Source organism: Notolepis coatsorum (assembly GCF_963971535.1).
Source record: "Notolepis coatsorum genome assembly, chromosome: 20".
Lineage (NCBI taxonomy): Eukaryota > Metazoa > Chordata > Actinopteri > Aulopiformes > Paralepididae > Notolepis > Notolepis coatsorum.
This window is the reverse complement of record NC_140184.1, coordinates 21,776,185-21,800,103: the sequence shown is the minus strand read 5'-3', so window position 1 is coordinate 21,800,103 and position 23,919 is coordinate 21,776,185. Positions and strand designations below refer to the sequence as shown.

General features: G+C 45.2%; 2 protein-coding genes across 3 annotated transcripts in view; one reads left to right on the top strand and one right to left on the bottom strand.

The window, feature by feature from the left end:
* Nucleotides 1–5,398, top strand: part of glg1b (golgi glycoprotein 1b) — a gene marked incomplete at its 5' end in the record, with an annotated part of 178,631 nt that extends 173,233 nt beyond the window's left edge. For both annotated transcript variants that reach the window (XM_084337370.1, XM_084337369.1), the window contains one exon: nt 1,039–5,398. In XM_084337370.1, the coding sequence (XP_084193496.1) occupies nt 1,039–1,206 (168 nt within the window). In that variant the 3' untranslated portion in view covers nt 1,207–5,398. The remainder of the gene's footprint in view (nt 1–1,038) is intronic.
* Nucleotides 5,399–10,797: 5,399 nt separating this feature from the next.
* The window catches only part of LOC311246826 (ATP-binding cassette sub-family C member 12-like), a gene marked incomplete at both ends in the record, with an annotated part of 156,847 nt that continues 143,725 nt past the window's right edge, over nt 10,798–23,919 (bottom strand). Inside the window, one exon of the mRNA XM_084337072.1 lies at nt 10,798–10,890. Within this exon, the coding sequence (XP_084193198.1) occupies nt 10,798–10,890 (93 nt within the window). The remainder of the gene's footprint in view (nt 10,891–23,919) is intronic.

Here is a 23,919-nt window from a genome sequence, read left to right as displayed (position 1 = left end):
TGCATCACTGTTCAAGCCCAATGCGATGGTGGTCTTGGCTTTCTGATGCGACCCTGGGAACACCACCTGGCAGGCCAAACACATCTGATTGGTTATTGATGTAGGGAGCTGTTGTTTTTGATGTAGGAAGCTTTTGTTTTCGATGTAGGGAGCTGTTGTTTTTGGCCAATCGGATGTGTTTGGCCGGCCAAGTGGAGTTCTTGGGGTCGCATCAGTGCTGTCTGTTTATATGGCTGTCTAAAGTAGAGGCGGCTAGGTGGTGTAGTGGGCAAGGCACTCGCCACCAGTGTGGAGACGCTAGGATTCGCGTGTTCGAATCCAGCTCTCCACATTGTTTTCAGTTTAGCTGGTCGTCCGCAGTAATACACATTGGCCGTATTACGGGGAGGGAAAACTGAAGGGTGGGGATCGAACGTTGTGAACAAGCGACTCCTACAAGTCGGTTGGTGCGCCTGCGCAGTAGAATCAGGAAGTGTCGGGGGCAGCGTGAGCCTCCCACGCGTTACTCCTCGCCACTGAGAGATCGAGCTGCGCAGGTGAAAAGATGCGACTGCTGTTACCTCAAGTACCGGAGGGGACTTGTGCTATGTATGACTTAGTCCACATTGCAGCCGGCTTGTGGGAGGCAAGAAACAGCGTTCGTGACAGGGGAGGGTTGAATTGGATGATATGAAATTGGGATGGGAGAAAATATAGAAAAATGGGAGAAAAAGTGGATCAAAAAAAAAATGGCTGTCTAAAGTACACACTGTGCAAAACCACCCGCCAATCGGGCTAGGAAATATTTCATATATCAGCTTAAAGCCGCTGGTGCCTCTGGGAGTCTGTGGAAAACCTGTGTTGCACATGCATGGGCTTGGAAAGTGATGCAGAGTTTGCTCTATTTAATAGTGTAATTCGCTTAATATTTCATTCACATGACGGAAAGATGTGTGCACAGTTTGAAACCAGAATGCGTGTCGAGTCAATCAAAACAAAACAACACAACAACCAACCCACTATTTTCTTTGAGGACATGTTTCCTTCTCTCACCTCCAGGTGGCGCCAGCGGAGGGTTTCTCGGACCTGGCCGTACAGGTGATGACGTCACCCTCCAAGAACTACATCCTGTTCATGATTGCATTGGGTGTGTGCGTCCTCTTCCTAGTGGGGCTGCTATGTGGCCGGATCACCAAGAGAGTGACGCAGGAGCTGAAGGACAGGTAGAGAGAGGAGGGATGGACCTCCTCTTTCCCTTACAAGACTGGCTCCAAACGCTTGTACCCTGCTCCCAAAACCTCTGGCTGGGCCCAAACGCCTCCTCTCAAAACTCTCATCACCCCTCAAGTACCCCGCATCCACTCTGGGTGGTCCAAATCCATGACCTGCCAGTCTGCACAGTGCCAGTGCCATATCTGGACCCCAGTTTTGATACTTTTAAGATTTGCCACAGCTGACTCTGGAGCTGGTAAATGTTTTGGTTCTGTTGTTGCATCACCTCCCTCCCCCCCCCCCCCCCCCCCCATCATACATATCAGAAGCTACAGCCACATCTCTTTTGTTTTGGAGTGATTTAAAACTCATTAAGGTTTGTTCTACATTGTTTCTATGCAGCTTTTGAACTACTGTACTTTGTCCCAGAGTTAATCCCAACCGAATGCTTTTACTGCGTTTTTTTGTGTTGGATTCCGAGGGAGACTGCCAAACGCGGCATATCATCCAGCGACTAAGGTTTTCACAAGCGCTGTTCGGTCTGTGTACTGTACCAACAGTATGAGGGATGTTGCCTCTGTGTTTAATTTTTTGTTTGTTTTCCATTTGTTCGTTTTGCAGAAAAAGGTTTTTCATTTTGTCTTGCTCTTTTTGTACTTAATGGACATTTGGGCACACGGAGCAGAGTGTCGTTTCTGCACATTAAATGCTGGGGAACTGAAGGAACCTTTGCTCTGCTCAAGGCTCCCCGTATCACTGGATATAGAATAACTTCACCCCCCGGAGTTGGTTTTAGGTGAAGTTTTGAAACAATTAACAGAGTCCTGTACCTGGAGAGCCACGTTAGCTCCCGTATTCTCGCTGACTATTAAAGACCCTCTGTAGATGGTGATTACGTTGAGGTCTGTCACTCTGCCAAACGGTAACGTTTGTCCCCATTAAGGGGAATGCTGTGTGGACATTTTCTTTTAGAACTTCATATAAATGCTAATTGAATCATTGCACATTTTTTTTCTTTTTATATATATATATAATTTTTTTTAGTCACAGCCTTATTTATTGTTTACTAATGATTGTTTCTGAGTTCTAATGAAGATTGTGTGTATGTGTGAGCATGTGTGTGTCTGTGTGCACGCATGTGTTTGCGTGTGTGTGTGTGCACCTTTATGTACGTGTGTGTGTGTGTAATCTCATTGCACCTGCTTAATGGATTAGCTACTATTCTCCAATGACGGGTCAAGAAGTTGGAGTTTCAGACTTTCGCGACTCCACAAAAAAAGACAAAAAGCAAAGCAGGCAGGAATGATTGAAGGGCCACAGGGGCGGGTGAGTTAGAGGACCTCATGGAATATTACCCTATGGTTTGGTTTCTAAAGTTGTTTTAAGTTGAGTGGTGTTGAGCGATCCTGAGGTCATGCCCCTGTAGACTTCAGCCTACTACTGCGCCAGCTTTAACAGAGAACTCCAACAGGAGAGAACATGACAGCACGTACACTTGGCACCACAGGGATTTACGGGATTGAGGAGATGACCGATGCGTCACGTGGAGAAATATGAGAAACACTTGTAAAAAGAAAAGGACTATATATTTGATTTTTCGTTTTGCCATTTGTAAAGAAGCAAAAGTGAGCAGCAGTCATTTATTTTTGGTGTATCTTGGTGTGACACCAGATGTGTTCTTCTGAGACTTGCTACTCTGCCAGATAACAAACTAATGCAAGGTCTTCTGTACATAGCAGATATCATTAACCTGTGTGGTATGACCACCGAGCCAACTCATGACCATCTTATCCTAGATAATTCATTTACATGAGACTATTCTACAATGCACACACTATTTCATAGTATTTATCTATCTAGTGTGTGTGTGTGTGGGTGTATGTGTGTGCGTGGGTGTATGTGTGCGTGCACAGGCTCGAGTGCCTATGTGTGTATATTGTTGTATACACACATGTATTTGTGTAAAATAGAGATCATGTAGCATTATCTTTGGGTAGCTGGTCATCTATATGGCAAATTTTATGAATGCTATATGAAAAACACAATATTGTACAAGATCAATGAATGTTTGTTGCAAATGTTTGCTTCTCTGAACTGAGTTGTTTTTACTAAAGTGGTAAAGTTGGTGGGATCTTCTCCATGTACATGAACAGAGTACAGTACAGCTAGGTAATCAACGGTCTACTTGCAAGTGGCCTATCTCAAGCAGTTGTGATTGGAGCCTGGAGGGTCAAGAAAAGAGGGCAGGGTTTGAGATGGGTCAATTGAAGTGGTCAATTATGTTAAGGGGTGTTTATTTTTTATTTGAAACAAGGAGCCTAAGTCGATGTTATCGCCTTCCACTGCCGTCGGCTGGCTTAATCCAATGCGTTACAGACTACTGGATATTATGCAAACTAGCATACATTACGATTCTGCTGAATGCTGTTTTTCCCCTCAACATCATTCCAGTGGAGTTGAATCTGTGATATATATTTTTTTTTAAGATGAAACATATGAAAGAGATAATACCATGAGCACCATGCTCCAACACCCGGCAGTCTGTTGTTACAAACTCTCATCTTATAACATTAAAATGTCTGAAAGTTGCTCATCTAAACGTTCTTCAGTGATGACTTAAATTCCAACAATCACTCAACTCACACATCTGCAGTAAACAAAATAACTATTGTTAACAAGTACCACCAACACAATGAAAAGGTGCAGTAATATGTCCTTTGTAGTGCGGAAAGTCTAATGTGGGAAATGTAGTTCCATAGTTACCCTATAAGTACACAGTCTTGTACCCAAGCCTTTTTGGACACAAAGTACAAAAGATGCTTCTAACTCTAGATGGCTTATGTAATGGAGTCTATAGAAGGTTGCCCTAGCTGTCGACAGTAGCTGCTAGTGAGCCAGTGGAGCATGGCCTGGTTACACTTGGACTCCTTGTGATCATTTTATCTTTTAGCTTCTTTTTTTTTCTCCACTTGATATCATCCTTATAAAAGTATCTGCTGTATTCTGTTAAGATAATCAAGTCCCTGGGAGTCACTGAAGTTGCATCACCTTTAGGGATACCTTGATATGTAAAATGTTGTCTCATTATGGGAAAGGTTTCAGGCATTTGGCTTTCAGCCACCCTAAAACAGCTGGTTGGCATTCCTTATTAAAACCAAAGGGTACCCTTTTCCACAATCTAGTGCATTTGTAATGAGTATTATCGATCCCAACAAGTGGTTTATTTTTTGTTTCTCCAATACCTTCCGCTCACATTGGGACTCAAAACTGCACCGTATCCGATGGGCGGTTAAAGTGGGGAGTGAGGTTAGGATTAAAGTAGGGTTGGGTTTTTACACGAGATACCAAGCTTTTATGGAGTCCCACATTGTGCTCGTCGGCATCATGGTTTAAATTGGATTATACCATGGTATTATTTAAATACAAAAGTGGTACCATGGTGATACAGTACTTTTACCATGGCAGTACCATGGTCAATTATTTATACAATGGCTGGTACCATGGTAAAATGTAAACGTCTTTCAGTCAAATCAAAAGGACTGAATTCAAAATGTCAAGGTATTCATTTTAGAATTACTATAGAAGTGTTTTGCCAATCTCACTCCCCGTCACTGCTTCACGTTCATGCAGAAGAGAATCACAATCATCCATCGACCAGGTTTTACTCCTTTTGTAAGACATTCAGTATGATGGGTCATACACTACACACAGGCTTACTATTGTGAACTTATCATGGCTTGGCCCGTCCTGGACTCCGCATTGAGATCCTCCGTTACACAGGAGAGTCTTACCAGTGTCTCATGGTAAGAGGGTGGAGTGAGATGGTAGGTGATTGAGCACCTATGCCCTCCTGAGCTTTAGTAGGAATCTCCTATGCTTGAAAGCCTTTGCCACATCTATTCAATATAAACAGACCGCACGCAGCTTTGAGCTACCCTAAATGGTTTAGTACTTTTGTTCCCATGTCCATTTTGAAGTGTGACTTTTTTTTAATCTCATTGATTAAACTGGCAATTAAGATGACGATAACCAATTTTGTAATTTTCTCTGTACAAAGTTTATGGATGTGCGGTTTTGTTTTTTTGTTTTCTGATTATGCCATGTAATATTGAGATGTAACAGATTTAACATTGTGAGTTTTTTCTGTTTGTTTTTGCTGTACAGATGAAATGTGTCAATTTAATAAAATTGTCTGCAGATTTTCATATCTCAGGCTCTTGTGGAGTATTCTTGTACGGAGGACAATGTCGATATCTGAAGTTACACCTATGGACCGTGCATTCCAATGTTTTTCAATACCAATTGGCTCAAGAACAAGTCCAAATATTGTATTTGGGATATGTGGGATATAATGCTGCTCAGTAGGGTTTAAAGTGCCAATCCCCAAGATCTCCATTTAAATAAATGTCTTAAGTCACTATCTATTGCTGAATGTGGTAACACAATGGTGAATGAGTCTATGGTCCACTGATGAAAGCCCTTGCCTATGCAGCATTACTAAGTATTATGAACTGGGTGTCTGGCGACATTACCAGGAAAATATCTCTTAAAATATGTAAAATAAAGTACTAATCGACCATAGGGAAAAAGGTACATACGTTTCAAGTTTGTTTATTATTTGTCACAACAAAATACAGAATACTTTATGATGAAATGCTTGTTTCTGTATGAACCCCTGAGTGTGCTACATACAGTAAAAAAAAAAAAAGGGTAATTAAGAATTGAGTAAGTAAAGGAATGTTCAGTCAATATACAATACGGAGTAAAATGAGTAACAGTGAGGTACAATGCAGAAATTAGATGAGGTACAAAACTTAGGGTAGGGTGCAAATGTCTCTTTAATAATAGATACATATAAAGTGTGTTAAAGTGAGTGGTAAGGTGAGTGTATACAGTATGTGGATGTGTGTGCAATGAGTGTAGATGGATGGGTTGATGTTGCATAGAGTCATTGAGCATCCTGATGGCCAGGGCCCAGGAGTTCAAAACATTGAATCCCTATTGATTGATTGATTGATTGATTAATTGATTGAAAATGTTAATTAACAGATTGCAGAATGGGTACAGTACAGCTCAATACACACAATTGTTAAGGGGATGCAGACCAGAGAAAGACTTTCATCTAGTTTACATCAGGGTCCCCCATTTTCGATTCATAATGAGTTGAAATGAATTAATACAAATCTGATCCAATCAGATGGGGATTACAAGTTTTGAACTCCTGGGCCCCCTGGGGATAGAAGCTCCTTCTGAGTCTTTACTGGCCATGAGACTCCGGTAGCGCTTGCCTGACCGCAGCGGTTCAAAGAGGCAGTTGTCTGGGTGACTAGAGTCTTTGATTATTCTCTTAGCCTTGGCCCTGCAACGCTCGTTATAAATGTCCTGGATAGTGGGAAGCCCACCTCCAATTGTGCGTTCGGCTGAACAGGCTCTGTAGTCTGCTGCGGGTCTTGTGCAGTGCTATTCCCAAACCAGCAGGTGATGTTGCCGGTCAGGATGCTCTCTATTGTGCATGAGTAGAAGTTCTTGAGGATCTTCTGACTCACTTTGAACTTCCTTAGGCGCCTGAGGAAGTAGAGGCGTTGCCGTGCCTTCTTCACAACACTGTCAATGTGTGTGATCGGTCCATGTCAAGTCCTCGGATATGTGGACTCCGAGGTACTTAAAACTGTTCACTCTCGCCCGGTACCCCCGTCGATGCTGAGGGGGCTGTAGTCCCTGGCCCCTGACCTCCTAAAGTCCACAATCATCTCTTTCATTTCGCTGACGTTCAATACTTTATGAAATGAAGAAAGCCAGCTCTTTTGAACTGAATCAGTTCAACTTGAACCAGCGGACTCACGGTAGATACTGATGGTAAATATGGTTCCTCTTTCCTAAATGAAACTACAAAATCTTAATAAATGTAAACATTTTCTTCCAGGCCGTGGGATAGCATTGCCAATGAAGCCACATGTGCTGTCGCTGAAGTTATCATAGACCGTAAGGACACTCTGTTGCACAAGTTTATAATACCGTGATCAACTTTGAATTTGTTATTATGACATATTTATCCATTATCAAATTCCAGTTTGAAATGTGTTTATTTTTTATTTTTTTTAAACAAATGTTTAAAATTTTCCCTTTTTTAACATAAAACTAGATAAACAATACAGTAACAGTAAAAATCTATGATAAATCACAGGACAATGACAGAAATAATAATAATAATGACAGTCCAGTAATTAAATAAAAATAAATGTACAATACATGCACAATACATAAATGCACAATACATGTGCTCTTGCTCGCTCTTCCTCACTCTTTCCTTCCCCTTCCCCTTCCCTTCCCCTCCACCCCCCACCCCCCTCAGGACCCCCTCTTGGACTATACATCCACTATTCCATTTAACATCAGAAATTACAAGTTCATATGCTTCCCTTTATCTTCTCCACCACAGCTAACCAGATTGCTATGCTGGCTTCATTAACACCTAAAATTCGTGCAGTAGATATCTCTGTTATACAACGGCATGCAAATTTCTCGATTCTGATTGGCTGAAACAGTCCATTTACACGTATGTATCTGTCACAATCCACGCTCCTGGTCCCAGGACCCGCCCACAACCGAATCACATCACTCCGCCATGCGGATTTTTCGGAAAAACAAGATGGCGGACAATAATCTTTAACAAATGGATATGTTGATAGCGTCATAACGACTAAATATAAAGAGATTCTGTCACGGCGAATGTCTTAGTCCTTTAAACAATGTTGGATGATGTAATTGATGGGTCATGAGTCATTGTAGAACAAAATAAAAATCGCGCAAATTGATTGATTGATTGATTAATTTGCTATTCTTTTTTCTTCTTCCCCTTCCTTGCCAGAGCTCACTCTCTCCCACTGTCTGGCTTCCAGACACACTCACTCGGTCGCATACACACCCACACACACACACACACACACACACAATGTCTTAGTTGCTTAAACAATGTTGGATGATGTAATTGATGGGTCATGAGTCATTGTAGAACAAAATAAAAATCGTGCGAATTGATTGATTGATTGATTAATTTGCAAAAATGTTTTCTTCTTCCCCTTCCTTGCCAGAGCTCACTCTCTCCCACTGTCTGGCTTCCAGACACACTCACTCGGTCGCATACACACCCACACACACACACACACACACACACACACACACACACAATGTCTTAGTTGCTTAAACAATGTTGGATGATGTAATTGATGGGTCATGAGTCATTGTAGAACAAAATCAAAATCAAACCGGGAACCTCCGGAATACCAGACGACTGCTCTACCTCCTGAGCCACTGTCGCCCCCCCCCCCCCTATTCAGAACAATGCATGCAACTCTGAACTTCATATTTGGCACTTTGCAAAAAGAAAACAAAAGGTGCAGACAAAGACGTACAAAATCAATAAATATGCTTTAAATATACAACTTAAAAGTATCCAATGGAGTATTTGGTATCACATGTTCATCCGACACTCACTAGAGGACGACAAGCAGCCACAAGCATGGGGGTGACATACAACACAGAGAGCACACTGGAGGCCCCTGTGCTACAAGTTGATTGGTCCACACAATCTCCCTTGTCAATCAAAGGAGGGCGGACTCGTTACAACTTCACCAAACCGATACAGACTTGGCTCTATTTGGGTGGAGATGTGAATATAAACAAAAGCAACTTGTTTATAAGAAGACTTCTGTTGGATACCTTTATGGCCTTTATATATAAGAAGACTTCTGTTGGATACCTTTAAGGCCTTTATATATAAGAAGACTTCTGCTGGATACCTAGAATATTATGAATATTTAGGCAGTGACTACAGGCAGCTTTGCCAACACTTACAACCATGAGTATTTGTTATTGATGTCTTTGTTCCTTGAAGCCCAGTATGTCCCACAATATCACCTTTACAAATGGATCATGTCACCTTTTTACCATTTTACCATACCGTTTACCGAGTCCAAGAAAAATAAATAATCAACCATATATAATCAATGTGTGAGGAAGTGAATAATATACTGCCGTGTATTAATAAATTATTGGAATACTGACAAAATAAATCTGTAGCTTCGGCAGGTCCACTCATGTTCATGTCATACAATGAAACCAACAGCTACTGTGTTGGCAGGGCTCTCATCCTATCAGCCAGGTGTAGTGACAGCAGCACACCAAGAGTTCATATTCTGTAAAACCTCTCCTATAAATAACAAGGACACATCATAGATGCAAAGCATTCATCATCCGCATTCCAGGCTAACCATGAGTGAGTGGTGGGTGAATGAATTACTGCAGGAATTAATGAGTGACTGAGTCTATAAGGAGCTTTGCATTCAATAATAATGGCTCTTCAGTCAGTGGTATGAATCTATTTGTGCAGGTATAGACCACTGCAACACTTCCGGTATTCTGAAATCATGGCAGAGAGAGTGGGGGGGGAGAGAATGAATGAATGTGGATGAGAGCCATGACATTAAGTGGTTGTAGCTACGGCTGTGGGGGTGCATGCACAGGTTGCCCACGGAGTCTAGGTTCATCAATCTGCGCACGCGTAGTTCGGGAGTAGGTGAGGGAAAGCGACTATAGCTCGGCCGAGGAAGTGCCGATCGACTTGGGATTGGTCTCTCCGTGTTCAGGAGACTCATGCGTATAAAAGCATATTGGATCATGTCTTTAGCACCCCCACAGCCATATCTGCAATCACTTAATGTCAAGGCTCTCATCCACATTCATACATTTTCTCCCCCCGCTCTCTCTCCTCCATGAGCTCAATGTAACGTGGAAGTGCAGTGATCTATTACCTACTAAGTACAATCTGTCCACCTGGTATGCTCACATTAACAGTCCATTCTGTTTAAACCATCAGGATTCACAACAACGCCTAGAATCCATTGCACACATAACAAATGGATGTAATGCATACAAACACCTGTACATAGCTTGTCATGATCATATTGTGGACATTGTGTCTGATGAGGTACAAAACATCTTACCATCTAGTGCAGCAATGTACAAGCATACTAGAGTGCTACCAGAATGGTTTGGTTTTAACAATGATGTCTTTGCCAAATACACCTGATGTTGTTTTTGTTGACACCAGCCACAAGGAGGTGCTAATCTTAGAGATAATCTGTGCCTTTGACCTGTACATGGACCAGGCTTTCCAGGACAAGTATATAAAATACCAACCATTGCTCGATGCGATAGCCAGCGTTGGGTACAAGTGTAGATATAGTATACTCATATTCGGAAGTCTTGGCCATGTAGTATATGAATGCACCATGAGTGGTCTGAGAATTGCTGCAATGTCAAAGAGAAAAGCCAAACAAATGGCCAAATATAGCTCTGTCTCAGCTATTGGCAGCTTAGCCGTGTGGAGAAGGAGGTGCTATGTGTACCCCTTAAGTGTTCAGTGCTGCTTGGCCCCTATATATTTGATTCCTTGTTCATGTAATATAATTTGTGGAACCAAATAAAGTATTCATAATGTATGTATCTGTTTGTACGTGTGAAACAGAATATTTGAGTCTGTCTAGAAGTAGAAGTGTTAGAAAGCAACGCTCCTCTCAGTCTCTCCGTGCGCTGGTGTCCCTCCTCTCAGGTGTTCACTGTGTTGGCTGCAGCCAGGAGGGACGCAAACAATGAGTCTGGTTTCTGCTTCAGCACCTCTGGACAGTCAAACTCCACCACCTGGGGAGACAAACACATTTTGAAAAAAATAAAAAGGATAAAACAAGGAAGACTCTGTAGGATCTGTGGATTCAAATCAATTAAATATTTAGAATGTGTGTAAGTATTTGCATGTCTGTTTTTAGATTTCAAGCACCTAGACTGGTACCGTCACTCACTCACTCACTCGCTCGCTCGCCATGTCCGACACCCCCTGAAGTACATCCTTTTCAGTGTGGAGGTTCAGTATTCTTAACTTTTTGATGGTTGAGTAGGCAATTTATGGGTACAGTTTCAGCAATATTAAAAGATTGCATGTATGTGTAAGTGCCTGTATGTGACATACATCTTTTTTTTTTTTAAACTTTGACCAGTCAGCTGGTTCTTTTTAGCGTTTATCGCTTTTTTCTGGTCAAGCATGACCGACAGAAACAGGTTGAATAGGATATAGATCGGGGGGAAGACACTCTGAGAAAATACGGCGAGTCCGGGAGTCGAACTCGTGTACCCCAGATCCGAAATAGCGCCGAGATACGCAGTGAGCTACTGGAGCTCCCCCTGTGACATACATCTTTTAGGTAATTTATTAATGTACAATAATCTTAACCTCTTAAGCCCTAACCATTATTTTCTGAAAATGTGCCTAAAGGTACATACTACATACCCAAGTAAATGGAAGATTGCTCCATTTCTACAAGTCCCATTTGCATGTTCTAGGGACATCTCAGGGTGTAACGTTCCGCCTGGTCATGCACTATTCCCCCCACCTGGTCATGCACTATTACCCCCACCTGGTCATGCACTATTCCCCCTACCTGTTCATGCACTATTACCCCCACCTGTCCATGCACTATTACCCCCACCTGTTCATGCACTATTACCCCCACCTGTTCATGCACTATTCTCCCCACCTGTTCATGCACTATTACCCCCACCTGTCCATGCACTATTACCCCCACCTGTTCATGCACTATTACCCCCACCTGGTCATGCACTATTCCCCCCACCTGTTCATGCACTATTACCCCCACCTGTCCATGCACTATTACCCCCACCTGATCATGGTCTATTCTCCCCACCTGATCATGCACTATTCCCCCCACCTGTTCATGCACTATTACCCCCACCTGTCCATGGACTATTCCCCCCACCTGATCATGGTCTATTCTCCCCACCTGTCCATGCACTATTCCCCCCACCTGGTCATGGTCTATTCTCCCCACCTGATCATGCACTATTCTCCCCACCTGGTCATGCACTATTACCCCCACCTGTCCATGCACTATTCCCCCCACCTGGTCATGGACTATTACCCCCACCTGTCCATGCACTATTCCCCCCACCTGGTCATGCACTATTCTCCCCACCTGGTCATGCACTATTCTCCCCACCTGTTCATGGACTATTCTCCCCACCTGTTCATGGTCTATTCTCCCCACCTGTTCATGGACTATTCTCCCCACCTGTTCATGGTCTATTCCCCCCACCTGTTCATGGTCTATTCCCCCCACCTGTTCATGGTCTATTCTCCCCACCTGTTCATGGACTATTCCCCCCACCTGTTTATGGACTATTCTCCCCTGCTCTGCCTCTCCCCGTTCCTGTATATTTGTTCCTTATATCTCTGTTCCTTTGTGTTCTCCCTCTCATGCTTTCTCTCTCTGTCCCTCTCTTGACCTTCATGTTCCCCTGTTTAGTCTAGTGTACTCTTGTCTAGTGTTTATCTTCTGGTCTTGTATTATGTATCTGTCTAGTCCCAGTGTTTGTCTTGTCTTCCATAGTTGTAGTTCTGTGTAGTTCTTTGTCAGTCTGTTCCCCTTCCAGGTGTCTCCAGTTATCTAATCAGCCCAAGTGTTTTTCAATTGTCCATGTGTATTTAAGTTCCTTGTTTCCTGGTCTCTGTGTGGGTTCATTGTCATTTGCGCGGGAGCATGTCTATGTTCCCCGGGTCCTATGTTCCCCGGGTTCTATGTTCCCCGCTTTGATTGATTGATTGATTGAACATTTTAGACCACCAGCCCTGATTCCAAACTCTAACCTTAACCAGTTCGAAAGAGGGCCTAAGCTTAACCGTTCGAAACAAGGCGGACATTAATAATTAATAAAATAATAAAAATTTATAAAATTTTCAATCTATTAATCAATCAAAGCAGGGAACATAGAACCCGGGGAACATAGGACCCGGGGAACATAGGACCCGGGGAACATAGGGATGCGCTAGTTTCCTGGATGTCGTGTCATATCGTTTCCTGTTGGTTCCACTGCATTGATTACCCTGTCCGTTTTCTTGTTAGAGTAAGTAAGTGTTTCCTTGTTAGTATTCCTTGTTGATTCTCGCATATGTTTCCCCCCTCTTACAGCGGTTGCTGAGAGGTGTTGTTTTTGTGTTTTTCCCGTTTAACCTTAGTGTTATTTTTCCTCCCTCTTGCAGCATTGGCTGAGAAGTTTTGTTTTCGTGTTTTGCTATACTCTTGTTTTTACGCTTAAGAGTATTCAATTAAAGCTCCATCAACTCGCTACACGCCTGGTCTTGTCTGCTCCTGGGTCCTATCACCACCACCAGACCCAAACCGTGACACAGGGAATGTATTCCAAGTGTCCGAAATATTGTGTCTGTTACTATGCTTGAGTAAATTGTAATGAACCAAAGGAGAATATAAATTATTATTATTATATTTTCCCCCATCTTTTATGGTGAATAACACCATGCTAACATTGACCAGACGTGAAAAATTGTGCCTGAGCTCATTCAGCACCTTCTTGAGATCAAGTGTACTAAACATCTAAGCAAATTAATAAAGAGCAGATGATTTACAGGTTTTGTAGATACAGTAATTAATTTGGCCATCCGGACACATGCAATTTGAAATCATCTATGGATCGGGCCAAATCCAATGGCAAGAGTTAAATCTGGATTTAGTACCACCAGGCGCCTGTTACAGGGCAGCAAATAATGTGAATGAAATCTACTGTAAGTACTAGGGGTGTAACGGTACGCGAATACGTACTGTACCGCCTCAATGTGGTCCTCCGGTACAGTACGCGCTGTGCACCGAACGATTGCAACGGTACGGAACCTTTTTTTGCGGAACTTAAATCCCCCCGGCCCTAATATAACGTGCACAACTAACCGGATGTTGTTTGTTCATCCCACGCAGCCACGCAGCACGCTGAACGAGAGCTGTAATTCAGCATAGCATATTAGCCTTAGTATGGCGAGTGCAATACTAACTGCCAAGCCAGAGCTAGAAGATGCTCCCACAACATTCAAGTCTCCCGTTTGGGATCATTTCGGATTCCCAGTTAACCACAGTAATGGACAAAGACTGGTGGATCGCACTAAAGCTATGTGCCGGCTAGCCCCTTTCGTGACTGTGATGCACACTTGTGATGCAAGCCTTGCATCACAGTCACGAAAGGGGCTACGTGCCGGCATTGTTCAACTTTATTGCAAACTTTATCACGCATTTGAAACGGCATGACCCGAATGTGAATATCACTGGTACACGGAAGAAGCAAACCCAGCTCCCCGTGGCATTCAAGCAGCATCTCGCTATTAATTCAGACCGGGCCAAAGCAATAACAAACGCCATAGGTGTTTTTATAGCAGCAGATCTGCGACCATACTCCGTTGTCGAGAACACTGGGTTTAAGCACATAGAGCATAGAGAGTAATAAAGCCCCGCTACCTAGTTCCCTCTCGTCCGTATTTCAGCCAGCAAGTCATACCACCAGCTCTGTATAAACTAGCCCCTTTCGTGACTGTGATGCAAGCCAATATGAATATGAAAATGAATTTCAATATGAATTGAAAATGGGGGACCCTGATGTAAACAAGACGAAAGTCTTCCTCTGGTCTGCATCCCCTTAACAATTGTGTGTATTGAGCCGTACTGTATTGTACCCATTCTGCAATCTGTTCAATAAAGTTCATTCATTCATTCATTCATTCAGCCCTGCCCCTGTATTCATTCATGAAAGGGGCTCTGTATAAACAAGCACACGCTACAGTTATCCAAGGCATCTGCTATATAACAATCTTCAGATTTACTTTAAGTGTTATTAGTAGGTTACAGCAGTAAGCATTCGTTTGCTCAGTAAATTATGGCCAATTCGTTGTTTAATACAGTTAAATAAATAGATAAATGAAAAGCAAATACTTTTTTTACTCAACACCCCCCCCCCCCCCCCCCCCGGGGGGGGGGGGGGGGGGGGGGGGTTGAGTAAAAAAATTACCGAATCCACTGTACCGAAAATAATACCAAACCGTGACTTCTAAACTGAGGTACGTACCGAACCGTGGATTTTGTGTACCGTTACACCCCTAGTAAGTACAGTTACTTTTGTATAATGTCCATAGCTCCGCCATTTTCACCAGATTGTGACACCGTTTATTTGTAGACATTCACAGAAAGGTAAAGAAACAATATATGTTCTATTTTATGGTAATAAGTAACGTTCAGGTTTGTTCGACCCGTGAGATATAATCACGAAAATAACGTCAATATCTTTTATTCACCTCAGCCGGCTGCAGCTTTGACAGTGGCTGGTGTGAGCTGGGTAGTGTAGTTTTACTGAAATTACAATGTCCATCGAAAGCCCTGGGTCTCCTCTTTCTTAGGACTACAATGATTTCATGACAGTGTAATTTCCTCTTCGTAGGTTCGAAGGGTCAAAGTGGGTATCAAACAGGAGAGAAGACTGTCAGGTTTTAAACTGTGGATAACAAACAGATAAGGTAAAGATGACTTTAAACTGTTAAACAGTAATCCAGAACTACTTTATTGCACTGTAAAAGCTGATTTTATATGTCTGCACTTTATGTGCTCATTCTATCTTACTCTTTTTATTATTGTCTATTTTTACAACTGAATCAAACCATGAACATGGTGACATTGGGATGTTAGATCCTAATGTGAAAAACTGATTTGATTATGTCTGCACTTTATGTGCTCATTTTATGCCTGTCTTTTTTCTGTTGGGAAGCACTTTGAGCTGCATTTTTGTATGAAAGGTGTATTATTATTATTATTATTATTATTATTATTATTATTATTATTATTATTATTATTATTATTATTATTATTATTATTATTATTATTATTATTATTATTATTATTATTATTATTATTATTATTATTATTATTATTATTATTATTATTATTATTATTATTTCCTCATGTCTAAATAATCCGGTTTCCAATGCAATGCGCTGAGATTTCTTTTTTTTTATCCACTTTTTCTCCAATTTTCAATTTTTCTCCCATCCCAATTTCGTATCATCCAATTCAACCCTCCCCTGTCTCGAACGCTGTTTCTTGCCTCCCACAAGCCGGCTGCAATGTGGACTAAGTCATACATAGCACGAGTCCCCTCCGATACTTGAGGTAACAGCAGTCGCATCTTTTCACCTGCGCGGCGCGATCTTTTAGCGTCAGGGGTCTGCGCTTTGGAGGGGCGCCGCCCCCATCGCTTCCTGATTCTACTGCGCAGGCGCACCAACCGACCTGTAGGAGTCGCTGTCCACAACGCCCGATCCCCACCCATCAGTTTCCCACCCCCTAATACTGCCAATGTGTATTAGTACGGACGACCAGCTAAACTGAAAGTAATGTGGAGCGCTGGGCTCGAACAGGCGAACCCAGTGTCTCCAGTATTCGTGGTGAGCGCCTTGCCCACTGCACCACGTAGCCGCCATGCGCTGAGATTTCTATAAACTCTAGGGCTGTCTTAAATACTTTGAAGCTTCGTTCGATGGGCACAGGATTCGAACGGGAGAATACAATTTGAATATATTAAAATAAATAATAATAATTTCTTTTTTTATCCCCCCTCCCACCTGCAAAATAATGCGCCTCCAATGCAACGAATGTCATACGCCTCATTAACTCTGCCTCTCTTTGTTAACTACAACAAGCAATGCCTTTGTTATTTAAGACTCGGCACTGACAGATTTGTGTTCAATGTGCTGCTTTTATAAAGCCTCAAATGACTGCTTACAATATTTCATAAAAGCAAAGTGTTTCGTTTGTCTAAGATTTAAAAAGGTTTAAACTTTACAGCACTGTAATATTTTTTATAGTGTCCCGACCCATATAAAAACATGTCTTAATAAAAAATTAAGTTGAATTCTGCCTTTGTCTCTATTAACTACATATAAATATTTATATAATTGTTTGCTTTATAGACCAAGTGTTGTGAAGGATCAGATTAAACCGAATATATATATTTATTTATGGATATATATTTAATAGTATTTGTATATCGTTTGATATCCCTTGTATATTCCTTGTACATATACACTGAATATCCCTTTAGTCTACTAACAGCCCATAATAGTTTCATTCTCTCATTGGACAAGAACTTGGCGCCAGCAGCCAAGCCCCTTGGTTCAAGTTCAATCGTGCCGACGAACATGTCGTTACTAGCCCGGTTCCGCGTAGGAATACGTCTGGCGAAATACGAATGGTACTATTTGTTCACAGCGCATATATATATGGCGCAAGTAAAGTAGAACTTTCTTTTAGTCCCTTAGCCCTTAGTTCTTTACCCTCCAACCTAGTGGCAAGACGTTAAGCCTCACCCACGATACACGTGTGGTGCAGTATGGTCAACTTGGCCTCAGAATGGCATTGAGACATCGTGTGGATTAATAGTTGAATTGTCATAGTTTGGCACTATACCGTCGAGTGGGACGTATTTCTATTAAGTTAATAATAGTCTATTATGTATGGTGCATCGTTCGGTTAGAGTTATACAGTGAGTAGTACCCCCATCGTTTCCTCGCGTTATCTAGAGTCTTAACCAGGCTGGGCAGACCACGTGTGGTGCTTTCATCCGAGGAGTTCTGGGCTAGGACGAGTGGACCTGCACATTGGATTACCTTACCTGGACGACGGCGAGCCCTACACGGCTTGGATTATCTACTTGCTTTGGGTGCTTTGATTTATGCCATGGATAACAGCCAACACTGGTGAGTGTTGGAACTACCCCCCGAGAGGAGTCCAGGTGAGACGGCGCTCTACCCCGAGTGAGGTCGCCTCACGTCTCTTCGTTGTGGACCGGCAGCTACCGTCTACAAGAGGGCCCAACTGTATTCATCTGTGGACCAAGGTTCTGTGGGCACCGTGTTCAGCACTCTGAATTCTCCCAAGAAATCGTTGGCCAGATGGGATATCGCCGGCGGCTCTCCTAACCCCCCCCCCCCCTACTGACTTACAACCAGCAGGACCCCCCTTTAGTATATCCAGCTATAATCATTAAGTACCATCGCTATAGTTCCCTAAAGAACCAGGTTGTATACTTGCTTCCTGCGTAACCAGAGATTGGACATTCAATGTTGATTTGCCTACGAATACTCATTTGCCTTACAAGTGCATTCAAATCATAAATGTCATTAAGTGAACGTTGTATATACCCTTTGCTATATATTAAATATTCGACTTATACATTTGTGTGGACTTGGTTTCATGGTGGGAAAGTGTTCATCATATCTATATCATGTACTGTGTGGCCAGTAGTTAAAGTACATAAAGCGGTAGTGGTTTAATGATACCATACTTATCAATACAGTCAGGGAATTGTACCCCTCAGTTACAATTGGTCCTTCGAGCCGGAGGGTAACTAGTGTAATATTAATATAGTGTTATTAATATTGAAATGGCCTATGATGAACACGAAACGGTCCTCCTAACGTAGAACGCCCGCGGCGCAGACGACAGACACCTCAGTACTTAGAGGATTACGCTGTCAGTCAACTACCTAGCCCTCGACAAACGGTAAACGCGGTAAAAGTATGTCTGACCTTAACGACCAGGTTACCCCGACCACAGAGGCCCTAGTGGGTTCTAATGTAACTGACCAAGCTCACGGTGGGGACCAGGAGGGAGCTGACATGCCTTTACCCCCCGCCAATACCGAAGAAGTAGTCCCCGACCAGCCCCGGGAGGAAGACAACCCTACAGAGAGAGAACTCTGCACGGAACAAGATGAGGAGAGCGCCGAGGAGATAGAGCTCCAGGACTCCCCAACGAGTACAGCCAGGAGCGGCTCACCTCTACAACCGTCTTCCCCCAGCGAAGCGGAGAGGATGCTATCACAGGCGTTCCTCGTCAGCCTGACAGCCTCTACCGAACGCGATCGACTCCAGGGTGAACGCGATCGACTTCAGGGTGAACGCGATCGACTCCAGACGCAGCAACGGAGCGAAGAAGAGCGCATACGCCTGGAGATGAGACGCCTTCAGACGGAAGAGAATATGGCAAGAGACCGAGCAGACACCCAGCGCGCCGCTGACGGTGCCCAAAGAGAGGCAGAGCGCGACCTCGCTCTCATCCAGCGCGAAACCGAGCGCGACAGACTACAGGGCGAGCGCGACAGACTACAAGCGCAGCTAATGGAGCAGCTGATCACCAAGGCAACACCCTCTCCCTCCGCCAGGGGTTCAAGGAACTCGTCGAGACAACAGTCAAGGGCAGCATCCCCTAACCGAGCAAGTGACCCTGAACTTGACCAACAGACCAAGCCTATACCCCCCGCAGACCCCCTTCCCCGACCGGTCCAAGCGAGACCCAGCTACAAGGAAGGAGCGGCATACACTGCGGAGAAGCTAAATAAACGACTACAGGATCTAGAGGACCTGATAGAAGAAGAAGAGGGAGAGGAGGAGAACCAAGCCCGACGACAGCACAGTACTCCACCGGACCAGGAGGTCCAGTACAGCCCAGGCTATACCCCCGCGGCGCTGCGCTACAGACCCCCGACTCTATTCACGGGTGAGCATGACGCACGACCAGCCCCGAGGAATAGCACCTGGACCAGCGGGCCATGGTACCCTGCCGGTACCAGCCCACAGAGAGGCGCAAGAGGAGACTCGCCTAGGAGGCCTCTCCCCCAACGCTCGCCGATGTATCAGCCATCCACGGCGTCATACATTGGCACACCGACGTTTCCAGACTTCACCTATGAGAATCGAGCACAGTACACGGAGCTCCGGATGTGCTTAGAGACAATGATGGTGGATGTCGCTGATGAACGCCACAAGTATGCAATATTACTGAAGCACCTGAAAGTACCCCGAGCGCACAATATAGCGCTAGCCTATGCCACCTCTACGACCCCATACACCGCGGCTCTAGCAGCGCTGGACCAGAGATATGGACGTATATGGGATTACGTAATCCAAGAGATAAGGCATATTGACCGCCTACCCCCAGCAACAGACAATCGCTCATTAGACGACCTGTCTATAAAAGTGCAGTCCCTGGTAGGGATGCTGGGAGCGCAACGAGAAAAGGGTATGCACGAGCTATACGCAAACTCTAACGTCGAGAGGATTTTAGAGAAGCTGCCACCCGCCAGACAAGAGCGCTTCAGGCGGCAGAGAGACCACCGTGATCCTAACGGTCCCGAACCATCCCTCCTCGATCTAGCCGACTTCCTGGCGAGAGAAGTCAGCAGCCTACAACTGGATACGTTCGTGCGGAGTACACCAAGCTCCAGAGAGGGACCCAGGAGAATAAACGATGGAAGAAGATCGGTGACTGTCATGCACCAATCAGAATCAGTACCGAGCAGTAAGAACCACAGTACCCCCTCGAGAAAAGAGAAGTGGAAGATGGTGTGCCCGTACTGCGAGAAGGAACACTGGCTGTCACAATGTGACCTGTTCACAAAGATGAATGCAGAAGAAGTGAGTCAATGGATAAAGTCCAACAGGCGCTGTTACCGATGTGCGCGCAGTCACATGGCAGCCGAGTGCCGCCTAAAGAAGAGGTGCAGTCGGTGTGACGGAGCCCACCTAGATGTCCTACACGACAGTAACAGAAGAAAGCCTGCACCTGCACCATCGAGCAGCACAAAGGCAAGTGTCATGTACATTGACCCCGCCAGCAGCAGCGGCGCCCAAGTGCTCTTAAAGGTAGTCCGTGTAACATTGAGCTACCAAGATAAAGTCATGGACACTTACGCCGTCCTTGATGACGGGTCAGAGAAGACCCTTCTGCTCGCGTCCGCTGCGGCCCAGCTGGGACTGCGGGGGAGCGAGAACCAAATGACGATTCGGACAATAAGAAGAGATTTAAAGACGATAAAAGGCGAGAATGTCTCCTTCACTATCGCAGCAAGCGGGCAGCCAGAGCGACGGTATAGGATTACAAATGCTTTCACCAGCCAAGAAATAGGACTATCACAGTACACCTACCCCATCGCCAAACTGATGGATAAATATGTGCACCTGCGTCAACTACCTATCCCGCTCATAGACGGCGCCACCCCGACCCTGCTGATAGGCTCCGACCATGCAGACCTCATAGTCCCGATAGACCGGGTCCATACAGGACCCAGAGGCTGTCCTGCAGCAGTCGAGACCCGCCTAGGATGGACATTACAAGGCCCCCTCGCTAAATCTCTTAACCGAACAGCAGCTGCCTCCACTCCAGAGTGACAGAAGAAGACACCACTCTCCTGCAGCATGTTGAGAGGCTATGGACACTAGAGACAATGCCCTTTAAGAACGAAAAGAAAGACATTCGTTCTAAAGAAGACATTTACGCCATAAACCTCCTTGAGCAGGGGACAAAGAGAGTCACAGTCAGCGGAGTGATGAGATACGCAACTCCACTCCTGAGGCGGGAGGGAATGCCCACCTTTCACGCAAAGAAAGACGCTACGGAGCGGTATCTATTGAACACAGAGCGGCGCCTAGCCAAAGACCCCGCTCAAGAGAGTGTGTACCGCGCTGAGATTGAGAAGCTAATCACAGCGGGACACGTGACAAAGATTGACATTAAAGAGGCCGATCAGACGACCGAATCATGGTACGTGCCGCACCACAAGGTCCACCACAACGGCAAGGATCGCATTGTGTTTAACTGCAGCTACCAGATCGGATCCCAAAATCTGAATAAAGAGCTCTTGCCCGGCCCCACACTCGGCCCCTCTCTACTAGGCGTGCTACTACGCTTCCGCCAGGACAAGGTGGCTATCAGCGGGGATATCAAAGGGATGTTCCTGCAGGTGAGACTAGTGGAGGAGGACAAGCCCCTGCTGCGGTTCCTATGGAGAGAGAGGATCGGAGATGAGCACCCCGCCATCTATCAATGGGAAGTCCTCCCTTTCGGAACTACATGCAGCCCGTGCTGTGCTACATTTGCACTACAGAAACACGTCGCAGAGGACCCAGCAGCAGATGAAGAGGTCCGACACAGTGTGAAGAACAGTTTCTACGTGGACAACTGTTTACAAAGCGTTTCGACTCAAGAAGAAGCCGAGGCTCTCCTACTCAAGCTACGCGCCTCTCTGATCAAAGGCGGCTTTGATCTCAGGCAGTGGGCCAGCAGCGACCCGCACGTATTGCGCAGCCTCTCCCCCGCGGACAAGGCTGCCAGCAGCGAGACCTGGATGGCGACAATCCCAGGAGAAGCCCAAGAAATGACACTAGGACTAGTCTGGCGCTTCAAAACAGACTCGCTCCACTATAGACACAAACCCCTGACCACGGAGCAGGGAAGGTCGACGGCGATACCGACCACCAGACGGAGTGTGTACAGAACACTCGCCAGACAATATGACCCGTTGGGATGTATTCTACCTTACACCACCAGGGCAAAGATGATTGTACGAGCACTATGGGACAAGGACCAGGGCTGGGACGACCCAATACCCGCACCCCTTGCCTCCACATGGAGAGAGTGGGAGACGGAACTCCGCTCACTCCCAGGCGTCAATATACGCCGCAGCTACTTCCCACCCACAGTGAGGCCAGAGACATGCAAGATGGATCTACACGTCTTCAGCGACGCCTCCGAAGTAGCCTATGGATCAGTGGCCTACTTGCGTGCCCAAGAGAAGGGAGGAGAGATACACACCGCCTTCATCCTGGCTCGCTCAAGAATAGCCCCACGAAAGCAACAATCTATCCCGCGTCTAGAGCTCTGCGCAGCCCTAGCAGGAGCGCATCTAGCCACGTTAATCCAACGTGAACTCACCATTCCGGTGCACAGAACAATCTTGTGGTCAGATTCCACGACAGTACTCACATGGATCAAGTCTGATTCATGCAGATACAAGGTCTTCGTGGGAGTCAGAGTCACAGAGATTCAAGAGTTAACAGAAGCAGCGAGCTGGCGGTATGTGGACACCAAACACAACCCAGCTGACGTCATCACCCGGGGAATGTCCCTAGATGACCTCACCCGTCACAACATCTACAGTGACGGACCAGAGTTCCTCAAGCTCCCGGAAGGAGAGTGGCCTACGCCCACCCCACGGGAGGCGAGTAAAGAGGAGGCTGAGAACAAGAAACCTATGTTCTGTGGACTGAGCACAGTCGCCTCCACAGACCCCAACATAGATGATTGCCTCACCCTACAGAGTGCGCAACTAAAGACATTTCTGTGGCACCACCCAGAGATTCAGCCCACTGCCGACATTTCAGCAGCTGACTACGAAGAAGCAGAACTTCTTCTACTACAACGAGCCCAGAGAGACTCGTTCCCCGACGAGCTAGACTGTCTACAGGGAGGAAAGCCCGTCCCATCAGACAGCAGATTGCTCCACCTGGCACCCGAGAGCGACGCCCATAATCTCATCAGAGTGGGTGGTCGTCTGCGGAGGGCCCCCAATCTACCGGATGACGTTAAGTACCCGATAGTCTTGAACAGCCGACACAAGGTCACAGAGCTGATCATAAAGAAATACGACGAGGATGTACACCACGCAGGAGCAGAGAGAGTCTTCGCGGAGATCAGACGTCGCTATTGGATACTTCAAGGAAGAGAAGCAGTGCGACGCTTCCAGCGAACCTGTCTAGACTGCCGAAAGTGGCGCGCGCAGCCCAGCATACCCCGGATGGCTGACCTACCTCCCTGTCGCCTCCGACTCGGCGACAAGCCATTCCACTCCACAGGCATGGACTGTTTTGGCCCGTTGTATATAAAGAAAGGAAGAGGAACCGAGAAGCGGTGGGGTATTGTATTCAAATGCATGACCACCAGAGCGATACATATCGAACTCCTTCCAACCATGAGCACAGACTCATTCCTTATGGCC